The sequence below is a fragment of the Peromyscus eremicus genome, chromosome 12 (genome assembly GCF_949786415.1).
Source record: "Peromyscus eremicus chromosome 12, PerEre_H2_v1, whole genome shotgun sequence".
Classification (NCBI taxonomy): Eukaryota; Metazoa; Chordata; class Mammalia; order Rodentia; family Cricetidae; genus Peromyscus; species Peromyscus eremicus.
The window spans coordinates 39,693,720-39,710,121 of record NC_081428.1 but is presented as its reverse complement, the minus strand read 5'-3'; the positions used below and the strand labels follow the sequence as shown (position 1 = coordinate 39,710,121).

Here is a 16,402-nt window from a genome sequence, read left to right as displayed (position 1 = left end):
TTTGGGGTGGGGTGGCTTAGCCACAGACTGTTTATTTAGCTTGCCTGAGTTCTTACAGTCAGTCTCCAACTAAAAGTGTTTTATTTCTTACTGGCTATGGTACCTGTCACACTTTTAATCTTCATCTGAGCACTCAGGAGGCAGAGGCAAGTGGACCTCTGAGTTCCAGGACAGCCAGAACTACATGCTAAGAGACCCTGTCTGGAAAACTTAAAAGTTTCTTTCTCAGCAATAATACCTCCTAATACAACCTTAGTTGAAGAGATGGGAAACAAAATGTGAGCTGTATTTGGAGCACAGCTATGATCCCAGCGCTTGGGAGACAAGAAAACAGTTCAAGCCCAGCCTCCATGAAACCTCTTTACCTCCTCACTACCCCTAAAAAATGTAGGGTTTTCTTGTATATGGTAAGCATTAAAAGCATATTACTTTAACATTAGGAAGCTTTCAATCCTAGGATGTTGCAGTATTTGTTTAAACTGGTAAACTTCAATACCTTTTCTTAGTGATTAGAATCATATTGGGTAGAATCATATAGGTTTGGCCTTCTATTGATTAGTACCTCAGCTATCCTTGGCTGTTAGAAGTTAAATTATCAATCTATGCTTCCACGATGAGCTTCAGTGAAAGTCACTGCTGCCTTGTGTAGTTTTTAGATTGAAGACTGTTGGAACCTCAAGATTGTCTTATAGCTTTAGTGTAAGGATTATATATAGTGAGTGCACCAATACATCCTGCTGTTTTGTTGTTGAAACATCTGTCACTTTGGCTGTCCTGAAATTTCCAGAAATTGTTTCAAGTCAAGGGCCACTGCCCTCAGTTTTTGGGGGGTAGGAGGCAGAAAGGTAAGGGATATATTGCCTACTCTGGCCTTCAGCTAAGTAATTTTCTTGAGTGTTTGCAGTACAGTTGCATGTGCTACCATGTTTAGCCTTTTGGGGGGGGGGTTGGTTTTGTTTTTGGAAACTTTCTCTGTAGTTCTGGTACCCTGGAACTTTGATTTGTAGGGCAGGCTGGCTCCAAACTTTTGAGATGCCCCTGCCTCTGCCTCCCAAGTGTTAGCATTAAAGGCATGTGCCACCAGTGCCCAGCTCAGTATTGCTTAAATGTGGTATAATGTACTTGTTTCTTGAACTGAATAAAGCCGTGTCAAATTTTAAATTTTCTCAGAAGTTCAAGGTCACCTTGGCTATGTAATGAATTTGAGTCAAGCTTGGAGTACACGAGACACTCTCAACTGACAACTTTCCAACTGAGCCCCCAGTTTGTTAGCCTGCTAATAGGTGTATATGAAAGTGAAGCAGATGTAGTCAGCTGCCTTTAATTTCAGCATGCAAGAATGAGGATTATCCCTGCAGTGGTGGCATACACCTTTAATCCGAGCATTGGGAGGCACAGCCAGGGAGATCTCTTGAGTTCAAGGCCAGCCTAGTCAACAGATCCAGGACAGGCAACCAAACTACACAGAGAAGCCCTGTCTTGTAAAATCAAAAAAAAAAAAAAAAAAAAAAAGATTGTTAAGGGTTTGAGACCAGCCTAGTAACAAGATCTTTCCCCCAAATAGCCATTAATTTGTGTAAAAAAGTCTGTTAAGACAAAATGCAGATCTTCGCAAGGACATAATTGGACAATCGCTTTGAAGAGCAGTTGACTTATAGCCCAGATGGTCCACAAAGATCTAGAAATAAACACAAGGTTAAGGTTTGACTTCTCTTAGGAAGAAAATTGTTGGATCACTAAGACAAAAATAATAGTAATATTTTCTGTTGCCTCCAAATGCTTAAAAGATTTAAAGTAAATTAATTGTATCATCGTTGGATTTACCACCTCATTATCCCTGTATTCTCAAGATTTTATTAAAAAATCTTGGTAACATTTTTAAATTAGTATTGGAGTCGTGAGGCCACACCCAGTACAGACCAAATTCCTTAGGTGGGTTTGGATATCTGCATCACCATAGAAGGATGCTCTCTTCATTTCCATTATAGTAGGAGAAACCCTAATCCCTGCCCTCTTTGAGTTCACAGCCCTATGCTTGCTCTTCACCTGAGATACCTTAAAGTTCTAAAATCTCCATAGATCCGTATCCTCCAGGCTGAAAAATATTAATGGCATTTTCAGCCAAAGCCCATAGGCTGGGAAGCCTGGAACCTTCCAGTTCAGCAAAGCACACCAGTGTCCCGACATTCCAAGGGCACATCAGATTGACACCAGGAAGGAGGGATCGCCTCTCCGTGTTAATTTAATTATTTAAATAATCTGGGCCTGCGTAGTCATCACCATGGTGATTCTAGAAAAATCTTACCTTGAGTAGTTTGGAATAGTTCTAAGAGGATAATTCCTAACATTGAGACACTTAATGCTTGATAATACTGCGACTATCTTTGGCCCAGAGCCCACAGTGAGTGGCAAACGACTCTTTCAAATCGGCGGAATTTAGTATATCGAGTCTCAACGTAGACAGAAAAAACGGTGTCCTTCACCCTTTGGGGGGGGAGGGTCTCAGTTAGGGCAACAAACACCGAACAGCTCAAACACGTGGCTTTCCAGAGAGCGTGGGAAAAGGAAGGGAAAAAAAAAAAAAAAAAACTGCCAGGACTTAAGATGTCCGCTGAAGACCCTTGTATCTGCCAGAAAGAGCGTACCCTCTTCCAAAATGTCCTCCCGCAGTATTGACGTCACTCCGCCCGCTCCCTCAGAGCCAGAAATCGAGAGCGCTCCAATCAGGCCAGAGGCCACGCCCCGCGCGCGCGTCACTTCCGGTGGTGCAGCAGCCATTTTGTCAGTCGCCAGCGGATCCCGCGCGCTGCAGAAGTGCAGTTCCCCCTGGTTACCAAGTCGTCGGTTCTTCCTGGGCGCTGCGGGCGCCCTCGAAGAGCGCCCACCAAAGGCGTAGGCGTTCCTCCTCAAAGTGTTGCCACTGCTGTTGCAGCTACACGGAGGCAGAGCGCTGTCTGCCTTTCCCTACCGCTGACAGGCGCCCTAAAGGGCGCTGCCATCCGCGATGTCAAGCGAGGAAAGCTATCGGGCCATCCTGCGCTATTTGACGAACGAACGTGAGCCTTATGCACCGGGCACCGAGGGCAATGTCAAGCGTAAAATCCGCAAGGCTGCCGCCTGCTACGTCGTGCGCGGCGGGACTCTGTACTACCAGCGGCGGCAGCGGCACCGCAAGACCTTTGCCGAGCTGGAGGTAGTGCTGCAGCCGGAGCGTCGCCAGGGCCTCATAGAGGCGGCACACCTGGGCCCCGGAGGCACTCACCACACCCGACATCAGACCTGGCACGACCTGTCCAAGACGTACTGGTGGCGAGGTGAGTGCTGGCCCGGGCGAGGGGGCGGCTCGGCGGCAGGCTTGCGGGGCTACGGCCCCGCGGCAAGGCCTGCGTGCGCACTCGCGAGCCCGGGGTCTCGGACGGCCGTCCCCTGGCCAGCCGGCGTTCGGCGGCGCAGCGGCCGCGGGACCCAGCCGAGCGGGTGGGGGACGCGAAAGCAGCCGCACTTCCCCACAGGAAGGAGGCCCGGGAGGCTGGGGGCGGACCCTCGCCCGGGGTGGGGCTTCGGGGGCTTCCCCGGGGGCAGGGCCAGCCGAGGGAGGGTGTGGCCAGGCCTCTGAGCCCGCCCCCTCAGGCCCCTAGGGAGGAGTGGGCGGGCGGGCGGGCGGGAGGCAGGCCGAGGCTCAGACCCTCTCCTCTCAGCACCAGATGGCCGTCCTGAACCCTGCAGGGGCTGCGGTCTGCAGTGAGCGCAGCTCGGGTTTGGCCAGTGGGCTCGGGAACCTCTGGATCCCCTTGCCCGCCTTTCTCTGTTTGTGCAACTGCGACGTAAAAATGGAATAGCGTAGTTATTAGGAATAATTGTGAGCAGTCGTCTTGAGTCCCTTTTTTAGAGCATTAGGTAGCCTTAAAGACTGTCAGAGACTTCCTTTTCTTGGGAGAAGGGACCACATGGACACATCATCATAAGAGATTTTATTAGTCAGAATTATGCCCCTTTGGGCATGTTTTTGTTTGTTTGTTTGTTTGTTTGTTTTGTTTTTTCTTGTTTTGAGTATGACAATCTTCCCACCTCAGCCTCTCAAGTGTTGAGATTACAGCCTTGGCTCACCAATCACGGTGATATCAGATCCTGTTCCATAATAGTATTTGTGTGTGTGTGTGTGTGTGTGTGTGTTTCAAAACAGGGTTTCTCAGTATGACAGTCCTAGCTATCCTGGAACTCACTCTGCAGACCAGGCTGGCCTTGAACTTCGCAGAGATCTGCCTGCCTCTGCCTCCTGAGTGCTGAGATTAAAGTAATGTGCCAGCCTGTCTTATATCTTTTGATTTTGTCAAAACGGCCCCGGGAACCGTGAGACACTATATATGTTGAGAAAAATATAAGGTTACTGTGATTCATTGACTGATTATCTATCTGAGGAAAGATCTCACTTGGTTTCTTAGGCTGGCATTGAATGTAAGTATCTGAATGTCTTAGTAGCCTGGATGGATTAAAAACCTGTGCTACCTGACCTGACTTAAGTGATTATTTGGGAGCCAGAAAATAATAACCCTAACATTTCTTGTTCCCCTGGGAAGCACAGGAGAGCAGAAGAGCTTGTTTTTCTTTTTAATTTTAAAATAATTAGGTATGTGAATATTTTCCCTGTATATATGTATGTGCACGATTTTTAAATGTGTGTGTATGTGTGCATACATGCAGGCCACAGGCAGATTATACTTTTGTACTGTGGTGGTCTGGATGAGCAGCAAGGACCTTTATTTGTTGCGTTAACTCATTTGTTCTAGATTCTAATTTTTGGTAGGTTTATTAACTTTGTCATCATGCCTATTTTAAAAACTCTTGGTAGTCCGTTTGTTCCTTAGAGAATTCCTTTGTGGATAACAGTCCAGATTTATCTTAATCTCATACAGTTTTTCTTTACATTTCATTTTTTTTTAGATTATTTATTTTATGTGTATGGGTGTTTTGCTTGTATGTATGTGTGCCCACTGGTGCCCATAGAGGTAAAAAGGTATTAGTGGATCTCTTGGAATTGGAGTTATGGATGGTTTTGAGCTACCATGTGGGTGCTGGGAATCAAACGTCTTCTGCAAGAACAAGTGCTCTGAACTGTTAGCCATCTCTCCAGCCTTTGTTTTATATTTTAAAAAATATTGGAATTAAGCAGGATATGGTGGGGCATGCCTTTAGTCCCAGCACTTGGAAGGCAGAAGCAGGCACTGAGTATGATACTATCCTCGTCTACAGAGCAAGCTCCAGGACAGCCAGGGCTACACAGAGAAACCTTGTCTCTAAAAACAAACAGCAATGAAATAAATGAATGAAATTTTTGTTTGTTTGCTTGTTTGCTGTTATTTTTTATTTTGCTGTTATTTGTTTATTTATTTTTTTAATGCCGAATGCCGTTTATTGAAGGAGGGAGGAGGTCTTAAATACAGGCTTACAGCACAATGGGAGAACCCCGGAGGGCAGAAGTTTGCTACCGATGCTTTACAATCTTGCATCTAAGCTGTTAATGCCCATTATGCCGGATACACAGACAAGGAACTTCCCTTAAGCGTTCAGGAGGGTGGAACCCGGCAAGGAATTAGCATAGGGAGGATATCAAGGTCAAGGTCAGCAAGCAAGGCAACAGTTACCCAAAACTTTTAATCCCCAGGATAGCCAGAACTACATAATGAGACCCTGTCTCAAAAACAAACAAAAACCCTGTTCTAGAGCAAGAAACTGTTTCTTGCTGTTTGTTAGATGAGTACTCACTCCATGCTTGACGGAAGTGCTTAGGAATAGTTTTGTTTGTTTGATTGTTTGAGACAATGGACTTTCTTTGCCAGGAGGCTGTTTTCTAATTCAGATGTTTTATTTTGGTTTTTTTTTTTTTTTTTGGTGGGGGGGTTGAAACGGTTTCTCTGTGTAGCTTTGGAGTCTGTCCTGGAACTCACTCTGTAGACCACAATGGCCTCTAACTCACAGAGATCTGCCTGCCTCTGCCTCCCAAATGCTGGGATCAAAGGTGTGCACCACCACCCGGCTTAAAAGACATTTTTAGAGAGAGATCTTATAGTGAACTAACTAAAGAAAATACTAGGTAGGCAAATCTAAGTAGATTTCACCTGATTTTGCATCTGGCTTCTCAATTCCCCATTGGTGGAATTACTCTTCCATCTCCTTGTCCTCCTCTCTTAGGAGTTGGGCCTAAGGATTGAGTTGTTAAATAGCTCCCAGGTCTTGTAGTAGATAGGGACGTAGTTTTTCTTACCATTTTCATCCTTATTCAATGCTTTTGATGAAGTTTCTCTAGTGCTACTTGAACTCAGCCAGCTAGTACCTTTTTTGTTGTGTGTGTGTGTGTGTGTGTGTGTGTGTGTGTGTGTGTGTGTGTTTTATGATCTATTTATGTGTATGAGTGTTTTATCTGCATGTGTATATGTGCATGCTTGATACAGAGGTCAGAAGAGGGCATTGGATTCTGTAACACATGGTTGTGTGACACCATATGGGTGCTGGGAACCGATCCTGGGTCCTCTGCAAGAACAGTAAGTGCTCTAAACTACTGAGCCATGCTTTCAAACCCCCCCACCCCATCCCTTTTTAAATTAATTTTTCTTGTTTTTTTTTTGTTTGTTTGTTTGTTTTTCGAGACAGTGTTTCTCTGTGTAGCTTTGCACCTTTCCTGGAACTCACTCTGTAGCCCATGCTGGCCTTGAACTCATGGAGATCCACCTGGTCTGCCTCCTGAGTGCTGGGATTAAAGGCATGCGCCACCACCGCCTGGCTAATTTTTCTTTATAAGGGTTTTGTGTTCATGTATACACAATGAATGTAATCATATATTCTCCCACACCTGGCTATAACAATGTACATTTTAATACAATTCTGGGCTGGAGTCGATTTGGAGAGTAATATATCTATATACTCACCAATTAGAGTGGAACTCTTTAAATAAGGTGGGGATTCCTGACTAGGATGATGGTGCATGCCTGTAATCCTGTGGCTTGAGAGGGAAGTGGATCACAGTTAAAGACCAGCTTCCATTACATGGTGAGTTTGAGGCTAACCTGAGCTAGCCAAGATGTCTCAGACAAACAAAAGGCACAGCATCAGTTTATCTGGTTTTCATTTTCAGATGAAAAGTGGAGTCTAGAATTTGTTAGCAAAGAGAGCGACAGGTTGCTAAAAGCTCACTTCCCCTCTTCCAGTGTCTCTCCCAAAACACTAATTTGCATTTCTATGTTGACTATTCTACAGCAGTAATAAGAGCCATCTCTCCAGCCCCAAATTCATTATACATTCAACCTTCACAAACCTGTTATATCCTATACTTAAAAGTATTTACTGAGGGCCTGGAGAGATGGCACAGAAGTTACAAACACTTGCTGATCTTGTAGAAGACTAGGATTTAGTTCCCAGCACCCGTATGTTAGCTTACAGTCATCTGTGACTCCAGTTCATCAGATTCAACACTCTTGTTATGCCTTCCATGGGCACCAGGCACACATGTGATGTACATACATACATGCAACCTGAAGGGACCCACACACAATGGGGTGCTGCCTCCCAGACCCCGGATTAAGCACAAACCACCCCCAAACACCCATTTTCACAGATTTTTTTATTAAGCAGGGAAGAAAAGTAAAGTGGCTGATTTCAGACTCAGACAGAAAACAGCAGCAAATGACCTTGCAGGTGGGAATTTTTAAGAGGAAAACCGGGGAGGTTTATGTTAGAATGGGTCAGGATTCAGTGGTATGTTTTGATTGAGCATGTTAATTGGGGTACCCTAAAAGGGGCTTTTGATTGCTCAACTTTATTACTTTGATTGTTGGACCTTGGTGATCAGCCTTAAGAGTGAGTCTAGTATAAGAAAGTGTCCAAATAAGGGAACAGACCTTGGTGGCTAGTTTTAGGGGTGTAATCTTTGTTTGCTAGAGCCCTTCACAACCAACCACTCATACACATATAATATAAATAAATCTTTTTTTTTTTTTTTTTTTTTTTTCTTGTTTTCCGAGACAGGGTTTCTCTGTGTAGCTTTGCGCCTTTCCTGGAACTCACTTGGTAGTCCAGGCTGGCCTCGAACTCACAGAGATCCGCCTGGCTCTGCCTCCCAGTTCTGGGATTAAAGGCGTGCGCCACCACCGCCCGGCAAATCTTTTTTTTCTTAAAGGAGTGGTCTTTAAAGATAATTTTTTTAAGTAGTCACTGCATAAGGCTGGGCAGACGGCTCGTCAGATAAAGGCACTTGCTGCCAACCTGACAGCATGAGTTCAGTCCCTGGAACCCACAGGAAAGAGGAGAACTAACTCCTGAAAGCTGTCCTCTGACTTTCACACATGTGCTGTGGCATGATCAAGCACATACATAGTAAAATAAATACATTTTATAAGAAAAAGTTAATGTTGTCACTGTTCTAATAAATTCTGAAATAGGTTTTCTTTTTATTTATTTATTTACTTTATTTTATGTGAATTGTTGTTTTCCTACGTGTATGTCTTTGTGAGGGTGCTGGATCCCCTGGATATAGACTGTTGTGAGCTACCATGTGGGTGCTGGTACTTGAACCTGGGTCCTTTGAAAGAGTAGCCAGTGCTTTTAACCTCTGAGCCATCTCTCCAGCCCCCATAGGTTTTAATTTTACAGATACATAATAGATATATTAAAAACTCTCACGTCTGCAGTGATCTACTGAACCTAGGAATTTACCATATCTCTTGGCTCACAGACTAAATTGCTACGGTTTGAATCTATCAACCTAAAATTCATGTGTTATATTATCTCATTATAGATGGTTATGAGCCACTATGTGGGTGCTGGGAATTGAACCCAGGTCCTCTGGAAGAAGGGTCAGTGCTCTTAACCTCTGAGCCATCTCTCCAGCCCCCTCTATGCAGTATTGTTAATAGCAATATCCTTAAGTAATTACTGCCATCATAACGAGTAGGGTTCATTATGGAGAGTAGGTTTGGAATGACAGAGGAGTCAGCCTCTCTAGCTGCTTATTGCCACGTGTCTTCTGCTGTTATGAAGTATCGGCCAGTCTTCATCAGATGTTGGCCTTCAGTCTTGAATTCCCAGCTTCAAGAACTGACCAAATAAATTCAAATTAGGAATGACTCAATCTTTGATGTTCTATTATAAAGCAGTGATAAACAAACTAGCACACACACAAATAAATGGGTTGAGGTTTAGTATAACTACTCAAAAAACATTTACAAAGGCATAGACTTTGAGACCAACAGAGTTGTATGCTAGTGTCTGAGAGGCTTAAAGTCAAGATTTTCTTTCTTTTTTTTTTTTTAAAGAAGATCTAATTGTGTGTATATGTGTGAGTATGTGTACGTGTATGCCATGTGTGGATGCCACAGAGGCCAGAAGAGAGCTGCTAAAGTTGGTGTTACAGGCAGTTGTGAACTGCCTGACTGGCTGGGAACTGAGCTCAGGTCCTCTGGATGCGCAGTGAGCATTGTTAACTGCTGAGCTATCTCTCTAGCCCAATTTAGCTATTTCTGCATGAGGTATAGTGGCAACTTTAAAAACAATTTGGAAAAATTACTTCTCATTGTGGCTTCAGCCATATAAACTGTGTAGGTCAAGGCAGTTGAGTACTGGTTTCGTGTATTTAGCATCAGGGGTATAGTGTAGATACTGAGGAATGTATTAAGTGATTTTGTGGTCTTCTGAACGTAGAATGTACTTCTATGAATCTAGATGGTATGGGCTATATTACAGTAGCATTGTCATATATTTGGTCCATAGCTGACAGAAACATCATTCTGCAAAATATAACTTTTATTGCATAGATGCCTTGTAATGCACAAAGAAATGGGCAAGGATATATAATCATCTCATGCTAGGGGAAATTGAATACCTGATAATAATTAAGAAAAGTCTGTCTCAATGTGGAAGCAAATTACAATCATATACTTAAATTTTTGAGACAATATGTCTCACATTCTGAAGAATTCACTCTACATTCTTTATGAGTGTGATTCTGCTTGCATATATGCATCTGAACATAAATTAGTGTATATATAAAATGATAACATTCTTCAACTTTCAAGTAGGAACACTTACATTTGGTGTTAATTTTGTTGTTGTTATTGTTTTCTGGACTGAAGGTATTCTAAAGCAAGTTAAAGATTACATAAAACAGTGTAGCAAATGCCAGGAGAAGCTTGATCGCTCCCGTCCAATATCAGATGCTTCAGAAATGTTGGAAGAATTGGGATTGGACCTTGAATCTGGAGAAGAAAGTAATGAATCAGAGGATGACCTGAGCAACTTCACTTCACCTCCAACCACAGCCTCCAAGTCTTCAAAAAAGAAGCCAGTATCGAAACATGAACTTGTATTTGTAAGTGTGCTTTCTAGCCAACTTTTATCTGAAAGGATTTTGTGGTTGTTTGTTTTTCCAAGTCTGTAACATTGTTTGACTATGAGTGCTGAGACTGAGGGGATGTATTTGTCTAAAGCAGTGGTCTCAAACTTCTAATGCTGAGACCCTTTAATATACTTCCTCATACTGTGGTGACCCCAACCATAAAAATGTTTTTGTGGCTACTTCATAACTGTAATTTTGCTTCTGCTATGAATAGTAATGTAAATATTGGATCTGCAGGATATCTGAGGTGAGATCCCCGTGAAAGGGTTTTTTGACCCCCAAGTGGGTCAAGACTACAGGTTTAGAACCACTGGTCTAAAGTAAAGCTTATTTAAGTCATGTTGATTGTCTACTATGTGATATGAGCTAAGTGTGTACTAGTAGTAGTTTTGGTTCCTGTCCTGGATCTCACTCTGTAGCCCAGGCTGGCCCCGAACTCATAGAGATCCACCTGCCTCTGCCTCCCGAGTGCTGGGATTAAAGGCGTGCGCCACCACTGCCTGGCATCTCCTCCTTTTTTTAATGATACACTGGCCCAGGTTTACAGAATATTTTTCGGAATTAGGACTTCTTCTTGTTTGGTGTTTTTAGACAGGGTCTCATGTTGTCAAGGCTGGCCTTGAAATAGTTATATAAGTGAGGGTGACCTTGAAGTTGTGATATTCCTGCCTTCAGTGTTGGCATCACAAACATGTTCCATGGGTTGTGTTTTGTGAGGTGCTGGGATCAAACCTAGGCCTTTGTACATGTTAGGAAAGACTCTCTTCCTTGCTAGGTTGTTTTTTTCTGAGACAGGGTTTTCTGTATATAGCCTTGGCTGTCCTGGAACTCTCTCTGGGATCAAAGGCATGTGCCGCCACTGCCACCAACCCCTGGCCCTTGCTAGGTTTTTGTTGTTAGTGTTCTTTTTGAGATAGGGTCTCTTTATTGTATCCCTGGCAGTCCTTGAACTTTCTGTGTAAGCCAGGATGCTCCTGCCTCTGCTTCCCCAAATTAAAGGTGTGTCCTGCCATGCCTTAATTCGTGGCTAGGGTTTTGGTTGTGTTTGCTTACTTGTTGATTGGTTTTGTTTCAGGCTAAATCAGTATCCTACATCATCACATTTTTGACCAGAAAGAAGAGAAAACAAGGAGTAGGGATAGGTTTTTGCTAGGATCAAGTAAAGCAGCGTGGCTGGGTGTGGTGGCACACAACTTTAATCCCAACACTTGGAAGGCAGAAGCAGGAGGAGCTCTGGGAGTTCTAGGCCAGCCTGGTCTACATAGTGAGTTCTAGGTTAGCCAAACTACATAGAGAGACCCTGTCTTTAAAAAAGACAGAAAATAGTAATGTATTTTATTTAAGTATATAGATAACAGTTTTTTTTACCTGTTAAGAATGGATTTTTGTTAAGGGTATATATATAGGTTATGTATAATATATCTCTTGATCTCAAACATATTTTTGACAGGTTGACACCAAAGGAGTGGTGAAACGTTCTTCTCCAAAACATTGCCAGGCAGTTTTGAAACAGCTGAATGAACAGAGGCTTTCCAACCAATTCTGTGATGTTACGTTGTTAATTGAAGGAGAAGAGTACAAAGCTCATAAGTCTGTTCTGTCAGCAAATAGTGAATATTTTCGAGATCTTTTTATTGAAAAGGGAGCTGTTTCTAGTCATGAGGCGGTCGTGGATCTTTCTGGTAAGATTTTTCTAATACTCTTTGCTGTTTATTAATAAGCGTACTCTAGAAGGGAAATACATATGTATCTTCCAAACAAATAGATGTATGTCAAAATGTAGGCCTGTTTTCTCAATGAGAAAGTCCTTTTAAAGCAAGGCTTCTAAGATGATTGTGGAAAGGCTGTTTTGTTTTGTTTTGGGGGTATTGTGTCCCCTCCTCTCCCCACCTCCAAAGGTTTCTCTGTGTAGCCCTGGCTGTCCTTGAACCCACTCTATATACCAGGCTGGCCTCTGAACTCAGATCCATCTCACTTTGCCTCCCAATCACTGAGATTCAAGGTGTGTGCAACCACACCTGGCAGAAAGGCTATCGTTTCTTAGCATTGCCTCTTAAGGTCAGGGAATTGTAGTAGAGTTATTTCTGGGATTGGAATGAAACAGAGAAATCTACAACTTAGTATTATTATGTTGAATGAAAATAATACTTTAAGATTGCCTACTTAATATCTTGTTTTCTGAAACATGGGACTTTATATATTGTACTTGTGTGTGATTATAATTTTGTTTAAGTGGTGAATGTATTTGTTAGCATGTATAGTGGTCTACATCAGGTGTCTTTTCTCTATTGCTCTCCATATTTATTTTTTGAGACCAAGTCTCACTATACCTGAAGCTCATCATTTGGGCCAGGTTGCTTGGCCAATGAATTTCAGGGATCTGCCTGAAAGAGATATATTATACATAACCTATATATATACCCTTAACAAAAATCCATTCTTAAACATGAAAAGGCATGTTCCTTTTATTCTTAGTTTATTTGGGGCTTTTTTGTCCTGAAGGCATGTTGAGCTTTGTTGAAGGTCCTCCTGCTATCAATTGAGATTATAAAGTGGTTGGTTTACTTACTTTTTTCTTTCTTGTTTTAGACAAGGTGTATCTATAAAGCTCTGCTTGGTCTGAAACTCGCTATGTTGACCATGCTGACCGTAATTCACAGAGATTCACATGCCATTGTCTCCTGTGTGTAAAGTAATGGGCTGCCATGCCCTTCTCTCATGTTGTTTCTATTCTTAAGTCTATGTGCTGTATTACGAACGCTTTATTGGTTTGCATTTGATGAATCAATCTTGAGTCCCTGGATGAAACCACTTGGGTCATGAGGTATTAATGTGTTCTTTGTCGGGAATGGGAATGGAGTGGGGGTAGTGTCTTACCATGTAGTTCTGGCTGTCCTGGAACTCATTGTGAAGACTAGGCTAGCCTCAAATTCATAGAGATTTCCCTGCCTCTCCCTCCTGAGTGCTGGGATCAAAGTATCTGTCTACACCTGGTGCCTTAATGTGTTCAATTTACAACAGTACTGTTCAGAATTCTTTTCTTTTTTGTTTTGTTTTGTTTTAGAGGCAGGGACAGCTCTGGCTATCCTGGAACTCACTATGTAGACCAGGCTGACATTGAACCCATAGAGATCTGCCTGCCTCTGCCTCCCAAGTGCTGTGATTAAAAGTACGCATCATTGTGCCTGGCTCAGAATTTTTGTATCTGTTCACCAGGAAAATTAGTTTGTAGTCATCTCTCACTTTATTTATTTATTTTATTTATTTATTTTATTATTTATTAGTTCGTTTGTTTCATGTTCTTACCCAATTTTATACCAGGGTAATGGTGGTTTCTTAGAATGAACTTGGCGTTCTGTTTTATAAACATTTTGAGGAACGTTGGGATTCGCTAGGATCTGGTCAGCTTGAGGCTTCCTGCCTGCAGTTGTTCTTGTACTTAGGCATCCATGGGAGCCTAGGGTTTAATAACAGGTTCTCTGTCAAGATGGTGCCCAGCTGCTGCTCTCTGAGTTATTATTCAGGGACAATGTGGAATGATTTCTTTTCTCTGCTGGAGGTGTGCAGAGAGCAGGCTGCCCATCCCTTCCTTACCTAGCTTACCTTTTGAAAGTGCTTCCCTGCCCACCCCACAAGGAGCTGCAGGGCTGAATTGTGTTGATTTTGTGGATTTAGAAGTTCTCGATTTGTTTATTATGTATACAGTGTTCTGCCTACATGTGTGCCTGCAGGCCAGAAAGGACACCAGATCTCATTACAGATGGTTGTGAGCAACCATGTGGTTGCTGGGAATTGAACTCAGGACCTCTGGAAGAACAGCCAGTGCTCTTAACCTCTGAGCCATCTCTCCAGCTCCCTGTTTTTATTTCTGTTTGTTTTTCAATATAGGGTTCTCTGTGTAACAGCTCTGGCTTCAAACTCACAGCCCCTGAGTGCTTGCTGGGATTAAAGGCAGTCACCACTATCCAGCCTTTTTTTTTTTTTTTTTTTTTTTTTTTTTCCCTTAATTTTCCCCCCTTACTAGGTCACATAGAAGTTACTTCTGGCCTGCTAGCTTGCCCTAGTAGTTCTATCTATTTGATTTTGATTAAAATGTTCGGGGGGGGGGGGGCGGCGGGATGAGAGTGTGTGTGTGTGTGTGTGTGTGTGTGTGTGTGTGTGTGTAAACAAGCTAAAGGTAAAAATAAAGTGGAGTTATCAATTACCTCATAAGAAAAGGAATCTGAGTGGATTAATTTCTTTCTTACTTTTTTTTGTTGTTTTTTTGTTTTTTCGGGACAGGGTTTCTCTGTGTAGCTTTGCACCTTTCCTGGAACTCACTCTGTAGCCCAGGCTGGCCTCGAACTCACAGAGATCCGCCTGGCTCTGCCTCCTGAGTGCTGGGATTAAAGGCGTGTGCCACCACTGCCCAGCAGAATTTCTTACTTTCTTTACAATACTTTAAACACATCACTTTTTTTAGATACTTAGTCATTTGGAATTCCTTCTAAGAGGAATTCCCTTGCCCTTTAGATCTTTGAACTTAGAAATTAAAAAGACATTAGGTAAAAAGTCAAAATGGATTATTGTTAGTATATGATTTAATGACTTGTCTGTCTATGTATATAAAAGCTCCATATTTTATATACCTAGGATAAAAACAGTTGCTTTTTCTATGTATTAAATCGGTCTAACAGTTTATCTCCGTGTTTTAGGAGGATGTACTGTATGAAAAGAGCAAAGTGTAGGCAGTGTGTATAGGGGATGGAGAGGGGATAAGAATACCTGGATGACATAAAGAAACTTGACAAGACAAGAGATTGAAAGACCTGCCATACAAAGGGATTGGCAGAATGAATTTTATAAAAATGGCTACGTTCTCAAATCTACAGATTCAACATAATCTTCATCATAATTCGAGAAATCCATGGAGTCTATTTAATGAACAAAGGAATTTGTTTAGGGGTTAACTCACTACCATGGGAGATTTATCATAAGGTCCCGCTGATTTGCCTGGTCCAATATCTCAGCATCCAATATCACCAGGAGGCGAAGAGAGGCGCCCGTGCATCCCAGGTCTTGAGGGTCCCCCTGAGCAGCCACGCCCCAGCGGCATGTACTTCAAGGTCATAGGCAGGTGTAACAGTTAACCTGCTACCTCACTAGGGCGGTGCTTCAAGGCTAGAACAGCTACGCACTACACCATCAAAATCCATGACATTCTTCACAGAACTTGGGGAAAAAAACAAAAACGAAAATTCATATGGAAACAAAACAGTGCAAGCAGCAAAAGCAATCCTTAGCAGAAAGAGCAGTGCTGGATATGCCAGAGTACCGAGCCTGGGTCATATATATTACAGAGCCAACGTGACAGAGGACATTTTGGACAATGGAATACAACAGAGGGGGGCCTAGCAGTGCACCCATATAGTTCGAACTTTACTTTTGACAAACAAACATTGGAGAAAAACAGCTGCTTTAACATAGTGTTGGGCAAACTGGGTTTGCTCAAGAAGAATGGCACTAGATCCATATCTTGGCAAGGACTCTTTGAAAGAATTGATGAATGCGATTTCTTGAAATTGAAAAGCAAAGGAAAAAAAGTGAGACAGCTTACAGAGTGGGGAGAAACTCTGGCAATTACATATCAGACTGAGATTAATAACCAAAATATATGAAGAACTGCAAAAATCAAACACCCTTGATACACACACACACACACACACACACACAGAGAGAGAGAGAGAGAGAGAGAGAGAGAGAGAGAGAGAGAGAGAGAGAGAGAGAAAGCTCCTCCCAAATCTTTCAGCCAATTAATGGATAAATGAATTGAATACAGTTCTCAAAAGAAGAAATACAAAGGCTAATAAAAACTTGAACTTGAAGTTCGAGGCCAGCCTGGTCTACAGAGCGAGATCCAGGAAAGGCACAAAGCTATACAGAGAAACCCTGTCTCGAAAAACCAAAACCAAAACAAAACCTTGAACTTGAGTGTTCAGCATCCTTAGCCATCAGGGGAATGCAAATTAAAATTGCCAG

General features: G+C 42.6%; 1 protein-coding gene across 1 annotated transcript in view; it reads left to right on the top strand.

The window, feature by feature from the left end:
- Positions 1-2,779: 2,779 nt before the first annotated feature.
- Zbtb11 (zinc finger and BTB domain containing 11) overlaps positions 2,780-16,402 on the top strand; it is a 32,936-nt gene continuing 19,313 nt past the window's right edge. The window contains exons 1-3 of the mRNA XM_059277084.1: positions 2,780-3,314; positions 10,122-10,357; positions 11,835-12,066. Coding sequence (XP_059133067.1) covers positions 3,005-3,314; positions 10,122-10,357; positions 11,835-12,066 — 778 coding nt within the window. The 5' untranslated portion in view covers positions 2,780-3,004. The remainder of the gene's footprint in view (positions 3,315-10,121; positions 10,358-11,834; positions 12,067-16,402) is intronic.